Genomic DNA, 17664 nt, shown 5'->3' with positions numbered 1-17664 from the left:
TTAAACGTTTCCACCTATGGAGTTCAGCGTCTTATAGAAAGAAAACGAGCCGTCCGCGTAGCTGACGCCCCAACCCTCTCGACTGAACCACACTGGGGTCTCGGGCCATCGCCGCCCCCTCTGGCCGGGTGCCCGCACCGCTGGAGCGCAGCCGGGGCCGCGGGAGTCCCTCCCGGTATCCCCGCTATCCCTGCTCCCCCCGCTATCCCACGCCCCGGCGGCGCAGCGGGAGCGGCCCGTGCCCGCCCGGAGCTGGTTTCCGGCGGGACCTGGTGCGGCGGCGTTTCCCGTCCCCCGCGCACGGCCGGGCCGCGGCGGCGGTCCGTGTGCCCGCGGCTGTGCCCGCTCCCCGCGGTCTCCATGCAGTCTCGGGTGCTGTGCCTGGGCGGCGGGGCCGGGGGTCCCGCTGCGCGCAGGGTCCGCCTGCTCCTGCGGCAGGTGCTGGGCGGCGGCGCGGCCGCGGCGCGGTGCGGCCGCCCCGAGGTCCGGGCGCTGCACAGCTCAGGTAACCAACCACCCCGGGCACCCCCTGTCCCGGCCCCAGCAATGCCCCCCGCTGCCCTTGCCCCGGACACAGCCCCCAGCGCTGGCGCCGCCGCGGGATCGCAGCCAGGCTCGGGGGAGGCCGGCAGGAGGTGCCGCCCTGTGGGCTCGGGTTTGTCCGGGCTGCGCTGCCCCCCCCGAGCCGCAACTCGTGAGTGTGGCGGGTCCGGAGAGGGGCGGCCGAGCTGGTGAAGGGTCTGGAGCACAAGCAGTGTGAGAAGCGAATGAGGGAGCTGGTGGTGGTTAGCCTGGAGAGAAGGAAGTTCAGGGATGACCTTATCGCTCTCTACAGCTGCGCGAAAGGAGAGTGTAGCCGGCTGGGGGTCAATTTCTTCTCCCATGCAGCAAGTGACAGCACAGGAGGGCATTGCCTCAAGCTGCGCCAGGGGAGGTTTAGGTTGGACATAGGAAAGAATTTCTTCACAGAAAGGGTGATTAGATATTGGAGTGGGCTGCCCAGGGAGATGGTGGGGTCACCGTCCCTGCAAGTGCTTAACAAAAGACTGGACGTGACATTCAGTGCCATGGTCTGGTTGACACGGTGGTGTTCGACCATAGGTTGGACTTGATGATCTCAGAGGTCTTTTCCAACCTGGTTGATTCTGTGATTCTGTGTCTTGAGTATAAAGGGCAGAGTTCAGTGACAGGCTTGCAGGGGTGCTTAATGTGGCTTGTAGTAGTGTCTCGTCCTGGTGTTTCATCCACAGTGAAGCAAGGAGCAGCCCTGCAGCCTGTACCTATGATAACAGCTCTTCTCTGTAGAGCATGTTACATCTTACCCTACTTTCTGTCTCTGCATCATGTGGCTTCGTCCCTGCACTGAGGCAGAGCCTCAGTGTTCGTGTCAGGGGCTGCCGAGGCTGGTGTGTGCCAGAGCGTGCCTGCAGGGTATGGTAATGAGATAGAGCGCTGACCTTGAGCTGGCAGATGCTATGAAGGATGACCTGAACTGCCCTGGAATATCCTCTGGTGACCTCTGAAACAGGTGACAGGCCTGTGCAGAGTTGAAGTAGTGTTTGGAAAGGGTGACCCGTGCCTGTGGTAGCTGACACTTTTTAGGATGAATACCAAAAGCAACAAAAGCTCCTAAATACAGAGCGAGTGATGAGAAGCTATAAATTAGGGAGATAGAATGACAGCAAGTGATGCTGATGGTGCACTACTTGCTATCACCTTTAATTACACCCCTTTAATCCCATTTTTCTTCATTTTATTATTTTTTAGTTGACCTGTTCATTTCTTTGTTTAGTTACTCAAAAGTTACTCAAGAGGGAAGTCATTGAGGAATTGATAACCATAAATTCCCTGAAGAATTTTTGAATAGAAAATATTTTAATCGTGAAAAGGACTGAAAAAACCTAGGATTATTTAGCATCAAACAAGTGAAAGGGAATAAGTTAACAATGAATGAAACAAGCACCTGAAGAAGGTTGCTCAGCACTTTTCAGCCCTTCGTTGGGATGAGTAACCCTAAGAACAAGAAATTTAACAACACGAAAAGTAGCAAATGCGACATTACTGAAAATACTTCATCATTTTAAATGTGCTATGGCATGTAATTGAGTTTAACTCAGCAATATTCATGAATACACTTTATATGTATATGAGTAATAGGAGTACTCCCAGTTACAATCAATGATGGTAAGAGTTTTGGTAGAAAGATTTAAGTCCCAGAGCTCTAGACAATCTTGTACCTTATCAAAGACAGGCTAAGAGATAATATTAGGTATATTTGCCCCCCTGACATCTGAGACATCTCATTCTTTATAGTCCTTCTTGCATTTCTGTGAATTGACCTTGATATTAAAAATACAATTTTTTCTTGTTTTGTGTTCTTTCTTTTTTTAATTAATTTTTAAAATGTTTGCATGTCCTCTTGCACACCCTAGCATTCCTTTGAGGACGCCAAAGTTGCAAAGACAGGATCTGAAATCTTTTGTATGATATGTTTTTGCCCTTTCTACACAGCTGCTGTAATTAAAAGTCGTGTTGTAAACAGTGTTGAGGTTGCATGTCTGTTCCACAAATAAGCAAAATGTTTTTGAAAAGGCTGAAAGCTCTGAAGGGTCAACAGCAAACTGTTTGTTTACCCAGTAATTTGGGTCTGACATCCCTGCCAGATTGGATTTACTGTCTGTCCTGGTACCTTTTAAGTGTAAGAGACAAACTGTTGCCTGATTTTCTCCTGCTTATGTGAAGGAGTCATGCATAGCTTTTCGGCTCTGTCTTTGTAAAGTAAATATGGCTTGCTGGTTCAGTGGGGCCATGGAGGAATTACTAGACCTATCTAATGGTAAAGCTTAAGAGAAGTCTCAAAGTGAAAGAGACTTCGTGACTAAAGGGTAATGGGAATATCTAGGAAGGGTTTGGGTTTGCACAACTTATTTAATGAGAGAAACAATTTATAGTAGCAAATGTTGTAGAAGGCTCACTGCCAGAATCAGTTCTAATGCAGGTTTCATGTTTCCTTCTAAAAGACTGAAAAGAATCAAGACTGCAGAGTTACTTGTGATGAATTCTTTTAAATGCAGTACGAGTTGAACAAAGTGAAGTTCTAAGTAACTTAGTTCACTGTTATTTAATTATTTTAATCTATATGTAACATGAATATTTTTTAAAAATCTGACAGAGTACACAGTATCAGAGGTGCTTTAAGGGGTTAGTGGGAACAAATGCTGAATTTGATGTAAGCTGAAGAGCTGGAAAAATTAAAATCATTGCCAGTCAGATAGTAGAGGCAAAGGAAGGTCTGTCATGTGCTTTGCTGCTCAGTGTACAGTAAGTAACTTACACTACATGACATATACATACTTGGTACATTCACTATTTTCTGCAGCTCTACCTGTTTAGGTTCACTCCCTGGGCTTTCCAAAATCTGGTCAATCGCAGTTTGTAGTCAAACCTGTGCTTAAAACCAAAAAGATCTCAGTAATACATATAGGAGTATCTGCTGAGTATAACACCGTCACTTCTGAAAACTGTGTCAGACTTCAGAATCCTAAAATGTTAATCATTGGTGTACTGGATCTAAGTGATTGTGGTAAAAATTGATAGATAATCTGAAAGAAGATGATTAATTGGACCATGTGTGTGGGATTTTTTTGGTTCTATCACTGTCTAAAGACTAAGAAACTGGTGGATGGAGAGTGTAAGTGCTTTCCAGCACATTTCCTTTTCCAGCTTTACCTGTGTCATTATCTTTGTTGAAGTTCACATGTTGGCAGCTGGGAGTGTGGTTCTGGCAATATTTTTTTTTCACTGGCAAAACTTATTTAAGAAACTTTGTTCTTTCTTCCCTCTCATAACACTCCTGTAATTGTTCATTGCCTCCATAGTTGTACGGGGAATTGTACAGGGGCTGCATTGTGGTGACTGAAACGATTCCAGGGATTTGATTTACGATGAGGTCTTACGAACAGCTGTTGCGTCAGTGCAACTGAGAAGGCAGCAAATGGAGATGGGAATTTTCAAAGCCAGCTGTCTGAAAGTTGGCAGAGTTATACCAACTTATGTTCAAATTATTCTAACATTTAAGGGAGAAAATATTGGTGGTAAAAAAATGATGTATTTTATTAGGCATACTGATGTAGCTGGAACAAAGGGATGAGCTGTCAGGCGGGTAAGTTGTGTGGTCTTTGGTAGGGTATCACCATTGTTGCATGAGAGGATGTCAGTATATTGTTTATGAGTTTTATTATTTGGTAGTTGTTCAAAATTTAAATTTTTCTGTTAAACAGTTGCTACAGGCCTGATACATATTGGTGTGTTCCGCAAGTCCTGCCCGTTTTAATGCATAAGTCTGAAGTTGTACCCACTTGACAAGCTCAGTGACTCAGGATAGTAAGAGATGCCACAGTGAATTAAAGAGCTGTTTCGTCCATTTTGGATAGCATTTCAGTAAATGGGAAATTTTAAAACCAATCCTATTGATTTTCAGTTTTGGATTCTTTTTAGTTTAAATACATTGTTGAAATTATACTAATGTATTTTTTACCTAAACTCTGTTTAGAATACATTGGTAGTCCTTTTTTTCTGCATCAAGTAAAGTGTACTTCAGGAATCTTCATACAGTTTTAAAACAGTCTGAGTTAATTCTTCACATAAATAGCACTGGCTACAGAAGATTTGAAAGGGAACACTGGCAATGGTGTGGGTGTCTGTTACCCTGTGACTAAGAGTATCTAGTTGATACAGCTTTATACAGACAGCTATCAGAAACCTCCCACTCATGGGCTTTCGTGCTCATGGTGGATTTCAGCCATGCAAACATCAGCTAGGAGAGCAATCTGGCATTGTGCGTGTGCTCTCTTGGTACTTTGTGAGCTGTGGAATTTGGTGGAAATTTTCTAAGACAGATGCCAGAGAGACTATTCAGGGTTAACTCTTCACTATCTTCTGCTTTCAAGTAGGAAAGAATTGTGACCAGTTTGGTCATAGGTGGGAGGCTGGATTTCAGTGACCAGAACATGACTGAGTTGCAGATCTGGAGGAAGGCTGGGAAGGTAAGCAGCAGAGTTAAGATCCTTTGACTTATGGACTGGTTTTCACTTACTCAGGAGATTGGTAGGTAGAATCTTTTGTGTAACAACCATGAAAAGTGCATAGGAGAGCTTGAAGATTTTTAAAGAAAACTTAATGACAGCTCAGGAATGAACCATTCCACAGTGGCAGGAGGCCTGCGTGGCCAAGCAGAGAACTTCTCAATGAACTACAACACAAAAAGGGAGCACAGAAAAGTGCTCAGGACAGGACAGACAATAGGAGTGTAAAAGCACAATTTGGTGTGTAGGAACAAAATCCCTACCCTCTTGTCAGAGTGCAGATCTTAAAGTCCAGAAGGACTCCGATAAGCTTGAGAACTGGGACGACAGAAACTTCAGAAAATTGAAGAGGAAGAATGAAGTTCTACCGCTGGACTAAAGTTTTGCTGTTGCCACTGTAGGCTGGGGAGAGACTGGCTGAGTAGCAACTTTGGTGAAAAGGCTGTGTGGTTGCAGTGTATGTCTTGTTGAATAAGAGCCAACACCTCACAGCAATTAAGGTGAATCATAGACTGGACTAAATAGAAGCATGGGCAATAGTAAAGGCAGAGGTCATCTCTAGAAAGCACTGGTGGGGCTCTGCCTGGAATGCTGAATCCAATTGCAAGTTCCATCGTTTTAGGAGATAATGACAAAGAGATGGAGTCCACTGGAGGGTCACCAAAATTGTTAGGGGCCTAGAGCACCTCATCTGAGGAGAAGCTGAGGGATATGGGTTTGTTTGTTTTGCAACAGCAGGCCTAACAGAGGAGAAATCTGTTGGCAACTTAACAATTATAATCACAAAAATGATTAAGTCTAACTTTATAGCAGCAGATAATATATCAAAAGGCAGTCATCACAAACTAGGGCTTGGGAGGCTCGAACTCGACAGTAGGACAAACCTTTCTGTTAGTGGAAGAGTACAGCAGGGGAAGTGGTTGGCTAGAATGACTGTGGAACATCCATCCTTGAAGGTTTTTGAGATTCAGTCAGACAGAGCCACAGCTCATCAGATCTCATTTGGAGGTTACCTGATGTTGAGCAGGAGGCTGAAGAAGGTGACCAGTATTTCTGAAGTGGTTTTGTAATTGATGAAATGGACATCTTAGCACTTCTTTCATATGGTAAGTGTATTACGAAAAGATGTTCTGAAATTTGTATATCAAGTCTGTGGGAGATCATCATGCTAATAAACATTTAAGATTGACTTTTCACATCATTACACTTCTGTAATTGAACACTATCAGACTCCCTATCTTCAAGGTATGCTATTGGCCCAAACAAAAATTAGCTCTCTACTGAGTAAATATTGTAAGCTTTCTACATGACTGCATGTCAGGTTATATTCCACACTCACATTGATTTTCTACTAATGCAGAAAAATGAAGGAAAATATTCACTTCTGGGAGTAAATACCAGTATTTCGGTTTAATGATGCTTTGGGCTTTGATTAGTAAAGACAATCATTAGCCAGAAACAGACAATTGAAAACTCAAGTGTTAGCTTCAAAACTAAAAATTAAAAAAATAGGAGGTGTAAGAAGAATGTTGAGTAGAAATAGAGTAGTATTCAAATTTTATGTTTGAAGTAATTATTTTGGTTTCTAGAGGGAAAACCTTGAGCTCATGAAAAAGGGCAACTGGAGTGGATTTTAGGTTTTGTTGTGTAAACATTGATCTATTTGGATCAGCAGCAGCTGTCAGTCTACAGTGTCCTGTCAGCAGCAGCTGAGCTTCACCTCATCTGTATGTGAAAATAGTGATGGTCAAGGAACAAACCTAGTGAGTGCAGGAGATAGGTTTCTGTCCCTTATACTTATGTGTTTGGGAGGTTGCCAGTACTAATATGAGATGCAGAATAGGTTACAGTGTTGCTCAGTGACTGTATATTTGCAACCATAAAGATGGCAAATAAGAGCTGCTATGAAATGAAAGAAATAAGTTGACTCTTCAAGAATAAGTGAGGGCTGACGGTTTTTTCTGTTTCTTTATGAAAATATGCTGGATAAATATCAGTTAAAAGCATACTTTTTTTTTTCCTCCTTTCCTTCACTTTAGAATGAACTGAAGACCTGGAAATATACATTTGAATATAGTACAGATTTCAGACTTTCCTTTAACAGGTGTGATTTTACTACACAGAAATTCATATTAGCAGAGTTTAGCACCTTCACAGTTTTAATATGCTCTTGCTGTGGCTGGCTTTTGAAACCAGATGGATGATCTGTGTACAAGTGAATGTGTAATGTATCAAGATGATTGTTAGAGTTCGTTAACCTCACATATTTTCAGGGCTGAAGAGGCCAAAAGGCAACCCAAAAACAACATTCCTGAAGCTTTGTTGTAGTATCTTCTAAAAACCCTAATAATATAAATACAGTTTACACACAAGACTGGAACTATTTGTGTTGTGCACTCAAAAAAAACTAAATATATGTATAGATCTGTTCAGGGTGGGTTTTTTTGCAGTAGGATTTATTTAAAAATGGCCTTTTCAAATGTATTAATTTCCTTTTTTCTTAATGTTTTATTTTACCAGAAAAATGGTGATTCGAATAAAAGTTTTTTCTACTTTGTAGTTAAGATGCAACCTGTTTATCTTCAGATATGACCAGTGTTGTTGTAAATAATTTAAACAGCAGTGTCTTTTCAGTGTATAGGACTGAATAGTAGGATTAGGGAATAATCTTGTGGGAGGTGGAAAGGAGAAGAGGGATAGTTGGTGGATAATTACTAGCTTTCAAATAGAAGACCAGTCACACATGCCAAGTGCAGAGTAAGACTGCATGTTCAAGAAGCCTTCTTTTTGAGAGTCTAAAATAAAATCGTCCATAGTGCGTCAGAACAAAGGTCTGTCAAGTCTACTATTCCATATGGAGAACAGTGAGTAGGAGATGCTGGGGGAGATTAAAAGCACAGGGTGTTGTTCATGCAGGGGGGCCCTACCAAAGTGCTTTTCCAGCCTCTGGCTGCCTCCTCTGCATCTCAGGGGCTTGGAGCTAGAGATGCTGCCTTTCTATTCAGTAGACCAGCCCACAGTGGATTCAGTAGAAGAAATAGGCCTGCACACCTGAAGAGCCCTTCCTTCTCAGTTACTGTAAACAGCAGATATAGATATTGATACTGTTTCTGTCCTGAAGTGTAGGTCTAAAAAAGAGAACATATCAAGTTCAGTGCAGTGCAGTTACTGTGCATGTTTGAATTTCCATGTTACCAGAGATGCAATTCACACCTTTCTATTCCAGATGCAGGAGAAAGAGCTCATTGTATGTATTGAGGCTGTTTTCATATCTACTTTTCTTCACTGAGTCTCTTCAGAGTTCTGTTATTGGGTCATGATCTTTATGTGCTGCCAATTTCTGACCCATATTGCATGGGCTCTTATAAGACCCACTTTCTCTGTATGTTGTTTGCCCTGTGAATGAGATCTTCCCCTTACCTTTTGGGTGCTGGCTTATTTGGTGCTGGTCCTGTTTCAGTAGCCATATCTCTTTGTGTACCTTGGACTCTGTATCTCACTGTTTTCCCCATAGACTGTGGTATCTAAGATTACTGTTTTCTGAGTGGGAAACATGAAAGAAGGAGCACATCTTCACTGCCTACCTAAGCAAGCCTGATACAGGCTACAAAATCTCCATCACAAACTCCTGTGTGTATAGCCCTTGTCCGCAGTAGTGTGGTAGTAGTTTGTGAGATGGGTTGGAGTATATAGGCTATTCCATAATTTGCCACATAGTCAAATAATGTGGGATATGTGTTCTCAAATTACGAGTCTTGCTGATTTAACTCTACCATTTTATCAAGAAGACTGTTATCAGTTCCTTTCCAGCTGGTGAAACAGTGGAAAGAGCCTGTCTGGAATGGCATCAGTTCAAAGAGTTTGGAAATGCAGTGGAAATGGAGCAACCAAACATGAGTTTTTAAGCAAATACAGAAGAAAAAAATTGAGACAAGAAAATACAGCCCAGGCGGAAGTGTGTGATAAGATTAGTGGGCTAATCCTTCCTGTACTCACTTAGCTAGGAAAATGGACTCTCCTGTCTTGTTTTAGTATTGCTTGAAGTTCTGTTTAACACTGCTAATATTTTTGGTTTCTGGACAGATGCAAGCTGAAGGCAACAAACTTATTAAAAGATGAATACCCTGCCTATATGCTAGGGATTTTGTGGGCTCAGCTCTCACCACATCTTACATACAGTTCCCTCCCAGCCCATTTTTAATGAAAGTTTGTAGAGTCCACTGATGGCTGGAATACCTGTGGGATTTTTGGACATGGTTAGGTGTGTTGATCAAGGATTAGCTTGCCAGGGACTGACATAAATACCACCAGAAGAGATGGATTTTCCGTTTTTCACCTAGACCAAACTCAGTTGTGATTTTTTTTTTTTTAAGGGAGTGCAGGAAGTCAACTAAGGCTTTTTAGCTTATTTGCTAATAAACTGTGTAATTGAGATTCTATCCTGTAGTTGACATCATCATTCCAATGTATTGAAAAAGTCTGACATCTTGTTGTTTCAGCATCTTGTCCTTACTGTGTTTTGGAAGACTGTATGCACAAAAGAGTTTTTACAACTTGAGCTGAGGTGATTTGGTGATTTCAGCTAGGAGCTAATTAATCATATACTCTTGTCTCATTGCGTGTTGTCTGGGGAATGGAGAGAAAATAAACTGTCACTAATTTCCTAAGGATATGTAAGGCAACCTGCTCTTTATAGAATGTTAAAATTCCTCCTAACTGAGCTAATGAGAGAGGTGTCAACTTTTGCAGGAGGCAGTGAGGTCCTAGGGTGTTTTCATCAACTTGGAGACATTTTCACAGAATCAGAATATCCTGAGTTGGAAGGGACCCCCAGGGATCATTGAGATCCAACTTTTGGCCCTGCATAGGACATCTCAAAAATCATACCATGTGCTTGAGCACCCTGTGGGTGAAGAACCTTTTCCTGTATCTCCCCTGACACAGCTTCGTACCTCTCTGGTCACCACAGAGAAGAGATCAGTTCCTGCCCCTGCCCTTCCCCTCAGGAGGAAGCTACAGACTGCAATGAGGTCTCCTCTCAGTCTTCTGTCCTCCATGCTGAACAAGCCAGGTGACCTCAGCTGCTCCTCATAGTGCTTCCCCTCATCCCATCACCATGAGTGGCCCAGATTAGAAAGGTGTGAAGGCAAAAATGTTGGTGCCCTGCTGCAATCCTCTTTAGTTGTTTCCTGGTGAGAAAGTGATTGGAGCTGCAACAGAAGAAAGAGGAAAGGAGATAATGTTTAGACAATAATAGTTTTTCTTAGTTTAAAACTTAAAGTAATGGGCAAAACACTAGGAGAGCCAAAGACTAGATTTTATTCCCTGCAGTGCTTGTGTCTGTTGTTCAGTGACTCTTTAATTTATGTAACAGTTCCCAGAATGGGGCCAGGGCCCTATGCTGATGCAGGACTTTGTTTTGGAGTGAATTTTAATGCACCAGACTGAAGAGGGCATAGTACTCTTTGGTGCATTTGAAATGCAAATGCAGCAAAGGCCAGAAAATTAGCTATAGCCCTGGACAGCTGCCTAATTCTTAGCTTAGACCAGCTCTATCTGGGACCATTCGGTGTCTGGGCTTTTGCACAGATCAAACAAAGAAGAGTGCTTAGCTCTAGCATGGAGAGTGGGAACTGCTTGGTGCTGCTTACACTTAGGACCAGGCATGAATTCTTGTTCGTCTTTTATATGGCAGTACTGCTGTTACCTGTCTCCCACTTTCTGGCAAGCCTTTGGAGCACTGTATTGTTGCATAAAATGTGAGAATAGTAACCAGCTTACTATCTTTTGCCAATATTTTAGGGAAAAAATGGGACCCTGATTATTTATACTTCAGAAGCAACATAAAGACCCATGATCAGGCACGTATGTCAGGTTGTGAATCCCAGTCTTGGCAAGTCAGGCCCTTCGATTTGGGAGGAAATCAGCTATAATCCTTTCTTCACTGCTTCCTGTTTGTTACTGTAGGTGATTCTCCTCTGGCTGCTATAAATCTAGTCCTAAACGTGTAACCTTTCCCATGGATTGTGTGAGTCATGTCAGAACCTGGGGATTCTCAGTCCTGTGAGATGAGCTGTAACATCTGGGTGTGCTGGAAGAAAACGTCATTTGAGTGCAAAACTACAGTCACTGCTAACTGAAAGGAGAGCTACTATATGTATGGGAGGAGTTTTAGTTGCCTCTGTTAATTTGGGCAGGTGGTTTCTTCAGCATTTCCCTTTCTGGTTCCAGCATTTGTCTTCCAAAATGTTTGACTCCTTCCACAGTGCTGTAGACTGGGTTCTCTTGGATAGAGTAGGACAAGGGGCAGATCTACGAGAGAGATTTTAGAGTTGGATCTTGTTTGTTATCTCTATACTTTCTACATCTTCTTTTTGAGAAAAACACAAGAGACAGTTCCAAAACTTGGCCTCAGTTCATGGAAAGGTAGTGCAGTCAGAGTGCTCTGGCAAAACTACACTTTTGTGCAGCAGTCTCCAATAATCCTCTCCATCCTCATAGACACTGCAGTGTCTGTTGAGCACTGGAGGTGGCGTTATCTTCAGCAACAGTCATGGAAAAAACATCATTTGACTAGAGTAATTTTAGTTTCGTGGTACTTCTGAACTCATTTATGTAGCCCGGATTGTCTCTTCTAACAAACCTGAAGGGTTTTTTTTTTTCCAGTCTACAACTCATTTTCTTTGGGTTTGGGTGTTGTGCTGTTTTTCGGTGTGACTGCTGCTACCTTGGTGCTCACCCATTTCCTGACTGCAAACTAGTTTTCACTTTTGATTTTCACGAGAAAGTACACAGGGCATGCCCTGCAATTTAATTCAAGCCTGTGGTTGCAGAAAGATAGGTAAGATAGGCAGTTTCTAGTAAGAGACCAGTAAGTAAACTGTCTAGATGCTCTAGGTTTGGCAAAATCCAGAGGAAGAAATGCTTGAGACCACTCGAACCTTGGGAAGGTTCCAGGTTCTGCAGCCATCTAGTCAGGGAGTGCAGGAAGAGCCCACTGGCATGAATATGTCATTTTGTACTTCCAATGAATACTGTTGCAGGCTGCTTGAAAGCTCAGGAAAATCATCACCCCTACAAGTGTTTCTCACTGCTAGTTTTGCTGGCAAATGTGCTGAAGATTTAATTTCAGTAAGTCAACAAGGTAGCTGGAATGGGATTCTACACTGAGCTTGAATTCCATATGTCCCAAAAAAGTAATGTATGGTTATACCAAAAGAAAAAAAACAGTGAAGGAATATTAATTAAATGTAAATTTTCCAGTTACCTGATCTATGGAAAAACAGCAGAGTCTAATTAATAAATACAAACACGTTAGAGGCTGCTTTGTGAACACACAGTCAACCTTACCACAGCAGGCCTATGTTTTTAATTTTAAGGACCTTTAAAAAGTATCTGAAGTATCTGAGAACTAAAAGACTTCTTTTTTTTTTTTTTTAGGTGATACCGTCACTATTGGGGATGTGTCTTTTAAACTCAAAACACCGAAGAACCCAGAACTTGTTCCACAGAACTACAGTAAGAATCTGCTTTCCTTTTGAATGAGGTTCCAGGCTTTATTCAGAAAACTTCTAGTCACTCAATCACCCCACAGACTTTACTGAAATTATCTAAGAAATATATTTTGAAAAAACAGGAACTTTGGGGAAGGCTGTCTTTGCTGAGTATATCTCTAGTCAACTGGTTGTATAGGAATCTCTTAATTTTGAATGTAACTTATTCCACTGGTCAGTGGGATAGTTTGTGTATGTTTAATTATTTTGTTCAAAAGGATTCCTATCCAGAAATTACTTCTAAAAATAATCTCAAATTGTTTCATCATAAAACTGTGGCAGTTTAGAATTATCATTCAGTTGCAATATGATTATATGTCCTAGGAGTCTGGCAGATGTATGGTGGTTTTTCTACTGTGATATTTAGTATTCCCAGATTGTCACGTTATTGTTGTCAGCAAACATACAGATCTTTGCAATCCATCAAGATAATGAGAAGTCAATTGCATAGTGATGAAAAATGCTATCAAATACAAAAGATGCAGCCAGTTACTCACATTAACAATGCACACACATGTACTTACAATTAATTCACATTATGTTTTGATACCTTGTTAAAAATGTCACGGATTTGCAGCCATCCTTATTTCCTGATTGTTGATTGAGGACACACGCTTCTTGAGCTTTTTCTTTTGCACCATGGATCAGCAAGTGAATCATGCTTGTGTTGTGGCATTTCGTAGTACAGTACAGGCAAATGTTTCCTGAGGATCCAAAATGAGCAGTTGCCATTTGTTCAACACTTTCACATGTAGGCTGCTGGATGTCCAAAATGCAATTTAAAAAACATTCACTGAAACCTGATATTTCCATTCAGATAAATTTGCAGACCAAAACCAAGTACATGTGGCATTCTGAAGGGGTATGCAAGTCTTATACTATGCTTAGACAAGGACAAGCACCAAGAACTCCCAATTACTGTCCTTGCTGGGCTTGAAAGGGTCTACAGATGAAAAGTGAGTGTAGATTAGGTTGCTCAGAGAGCAATCCAGAGAGGAAGGTTTGGTTTGCTTTCAGTCTGACTTACGTGAAATCTACCAGTGATCTGGTGGGCCAGATCACTGATCTGCATCTGGATTGTGGGTTGCTTAATTCTCATACCCCAGTAGGCATCACACTGTCACTTCCCTACCAGGTGATCTAAGGTACCAAAAATTTCCAGTGCCATGTGCCAGCCCTTGCTGTAACAGGGTAGCCTATGAGGAAAGCGTTTCTGTTTTAGACTATAATGACAATTCCCGTACCTCGTGAGTTCCCTGGGAATGCAGCCAAACAGTTGAGAAATGCTGCTCTGTATTATTACTTTTCATATGCTGCTCTGTATTACTACTTTTTGTAGCTCCTTAAATGATAAATTTTTGCTTTTCACCCTTTATTTTTTATGCTTCTTTTCTCATTTTGATCACAAATTACATCGGTTGTCTATGCTAATGACTGATGTGATCCATTTCACTTAATTTATAATTCTTGTAGATTGTTTTGCTTTCTGGTTTTATGTGCTGTCCCGAATATGTTAATTTTAAGAATGCCTTCCCAGTCGCAATTACATTTTGTCCAATCTGCACTTTTCAGCAAGTTAAATGTTAACTGTAAGTTACTCTAACAACATCTCTTTCTGAGAAGGTAAGAGAATTATAAAAGCATTTGGAAGAATCAAAGGAGAAATTTTTGTAGTTAATGATTATAAGAAAGAAAAAGTGGTTGAAAACTGATAGCAAAAAGGTTATTAAACATGGAACTCTACAGAATTAGGAGATCTTAGCTAAAATCTGATATCAAGACTAAATGTAACATTTATTAGCACATATATATTATTAGTTGTTTCTCTTTGTAATCATAACTGAAAGGAGCCTGTGTCATGCTTGGAATACTGTTGTTCATCAGTATTAATGTACTGACCGTAGGATTACTTAAGGTACAAAACTTTGCTTGTAAACTTAACTATTAAATGAGTTAAAATTTAGTAAAGTAGAATACTAACGTATTTAATAGCAGAAAATATATTTCAAATACTTAAATACAGTTTCTTTGTATATTTCAACTTAGGACCTTTTTTTATTCCTTAGTGTTTAAGTTCTTTGGTAATGTTACTATGGAGAACAAAGTTATATCCCTGAAGTGAAGTACATTGTATTTACTCCATATCGATTATTATCTCTTTGCGAGATACTTAGAGAATATGTGTGTTATTTAACGCTTTTTTTTGTTCTTTTAAGAGTACTTTTTGTTTCTCTATTTTGAATGGTTGCTGTGGGTACAAGTTGTTTTGATGTAAAACAGATGAACACAATTTATGCATATATGTACTAATTTATAAACTAAAATGTCATGTATTTTGAAATTTTCTAGTAATTAATATTACATTTAAATGAGAAAAGTACTTAAATGATTTCTTTTAAACTAAGACTAGAAATAATTAGATTATCTGCATAAGTGGGAAATATTCCTGAAAAGGTCTCAGAGATTGCAATGGTTGTAGTGGAGTAAGAACTAGCAGGAGGGAATTGAAGCAGTTACGGTTCATTTATTAGTATTGCATACCATATTGTTTTCTAGCCCATCTTTTATGTAAAATAAAATGTTTCTGCTTTTTGCTTCCACATAAAAGCCATGTTAAAATGTAGTGATGTTGAAAGTTCATATCTATAATTTGCAACACCTTTTAGGGATGTTATAACTTATTCTCAACTCAGCATTATTATTCTAGGCTTAAAAGTAGCTTTAAAAATCTGAAGAAATCATAATACAATGAGGAATGTAAATGCGTTAAATACCTACAAAACTTCACATTTGTCATTTTGTCACATAATTGCTACAAAAATATTTATTTTTTTTTGTCTTATCAAATTAGATTGATTGTTAACTGATTTTATTATATTTTGCAGAAACAGATAGGATAGGCATTGCTAGTTGCCCTATGTTTTCGTGTGTTTGCTTTTCATGTTTTATGCAAGGTACCTAGCAAGTTCTGTATGAAATATTCCATTTTGTGTGTTAATGTGAAATATTAATTTGTTTTGCTGTTGTTGGCAAATGGCTTTTTCTTGGAAGATGATAATTAAAGGTACATAAAATCTGAATTCTCTTTAAAAGTGACAAGGAAAATGAGTCATACACAAGGGAATTTTGTTAATGGGATTTCTGTCATAACTGTCTGACACATTCTGGAAAGAGGGCACTTATTTTTGCACTACTCGTTCTTTTATCAGTAAAAATAAACCCTTACATTTTAAAAGTCTCACCATGCCTGAAAGCACGATTGTATCTCTAATTATACTTTGGAGAAACTTTGTATGACTTTCTGTGATAGTTTAGATCTGAAATTGAATTGCAAGAACACACTTTTTTTTTTTTATTTTTAATGTTGGATTTATGTCAGTGCACTCCTTTCCTTACTGGTTTCTGGAAATGTTATGAAAAAGACATTTCATGTATTTATTAATCCTGACAAAATGATTCCTAACACAGCTCTTCCAGGACACTTTGTTTGATGATGGCAAATCCTCATTAAGACAGGAAAAGGGATGTTCTCTTGCAACAGGGCTTTGCAGGTGCAAGTGCATTTGAGAGACTGTAGTCATGTTACTTGCAATTGCATGGAATTGTGGAAGATTAATTTCAAACAGTGCATGGTTTTGGGCTAGATGTCCTGAGTCTGAGCACCCTCCTCAGTGTGTGATCAAAAGGGACGTGCATGTATACAAGGGATTAAGTTAGAAATTCCATTAGTCTTTTTTCAGTTGAAATATATGAAACAGTAATTGTTGTGAGGAATTTAAACAGAATGTTTGTGCATATAATAATGAAATATGAAAAAGGTAACACTAAATGGATTTCTGTGCTTGAAATTGTTCTACTGTTGAGGAAATTGGGATTTTTTCTCAATAATAGGCTCACTAGTGCCAGCAGTTTCTGTTTATTTATTCTTCACCAAAAGAGTAAGGTGTCTCTATGTCTGTTTCACAGAATGGTGTGCAGCACATACTGAAGCCAGGACAAGTTTATGCTCAGTTTTTGCTCAGAATAGATTCAGATTTGCGCTGGAATGTGTGTTCATTCTTCTTTACATTTGAGTGTCAGAGTGCAGCACATTACAGAGACAGGTTGTATTGCAGTATGACTGTAAGGGTGTGCTAACAAAAATTTGAATCTTTGCATAGTTCCTGAGATTAGCTCAGCTGGTTAGAGCATGGTGCTAATATCACCAAGGTTACAGGTTTGATCCCCGTACAGGCCATTCACTTAAGAGTTGGATTCCATGGCCCTTGTGGAGCCCTTCCAACTGAGAATATTCTGTGATTTCTTCATTCCTAGCCTCAGGGAAGATGTCTGCTATTAGAGGTGGTGATTATTTTAACACTTTGAGTTTTCACGTAGGCTTCCAACTGTTACTTGGGTGTTACGACCTCATCCAGAATCTGAAATAGTAGTCTTTATGTCAGTAGAGCTCTGAACATTTTCCATCATTATCCCCATTTTGTCTGTACTGAGAGTGAGGCACATGGAGATATGGGGACATGGAAACCTACAGCGAAGGTCTGGGTGGAGCCCAGAGAATCATCTGCACTGTTCCGTGTGCCTCAAAGCAAGGTCAGCTGAATCCGAACCATTCCTGAGAGATGTTTGTCCTCCTTGTTCTTAAGATGTGATGATTACATGGATTTCACAACTTCTGTGCACACTTTGCTCCAGTAATTAATGATTCTTTTGTGACAAAATCTTGTTCAAATACCTCATTTAGGTCTTTTGGGGCATACTTTTAGTTCCCTTGGGTGTCATTTTATCTAGCATAACCATGATGTACAGATAAGTTTTTTCTTCATGAGGGTTCTGTCTTGCATATTGGAAGGCAGTTATTTATTTTCTGAACTGAATTCCAATTTATTTTGATAATTTTTCTTGAATTTTTCTAGAATCTCTCATACTTTTCAGTGCTGGACTGAGCAGTTGCACCTAAAAGCAGACACAGTATGTCCCTCCAGTTGGAGTCTGATAATTGCTCTGACTATGTACATCCAGCTAAGAAT

The 17664-nt window shown here is 40.3% G+C and overlaps 1 protein-coding gene across 1 annotated transcript in view; it reads left to right on the top strand.

Annotated features, from left to right (window-relative positions):
* The first annotated feature begins 341 nt into the window (after positions 1–341).
* Positions 342–17664, top strand: part of VWA8 (von Willebrand factor A domain containing 8) — a 179620-nt gene continuing 162297 nt past the window's right edge. The window contains exons 1-2 of the mRNA XM_050333094.1: positions 342–505; positions 12525–12602. Coding sequence (XP_050189051.1) covers positions 361–505; positions 12525–12602 — 223 coding nt within the window. The 5' untranslated portion in view covers positions 342–360. The remainder of the gene's footprint in view (positions 506–12524; positions 12603–17664) is intronic.

This window comes from Myiozetetes cayanensis, unplaced genomic scaffold, assembly GCF_022539395.1.
Source record: "Myiozetetes cayanensis isolate MyiCay16 unplaced genomic scaffold, myiCay2020 scf5-8, whole genome shotgun sequence".
Taxonomy (NCBI): Eukaryota; Metazoa; Chordata; class Aves; order Passeriformes; family Tyrannidae; genus Myiozetetes; species Myiozetetes cayanensis.
Note: the sequence above shows the minus strand (reverse complement) of the source record. Positions and strands in the feature narration are given on the sequence as shown.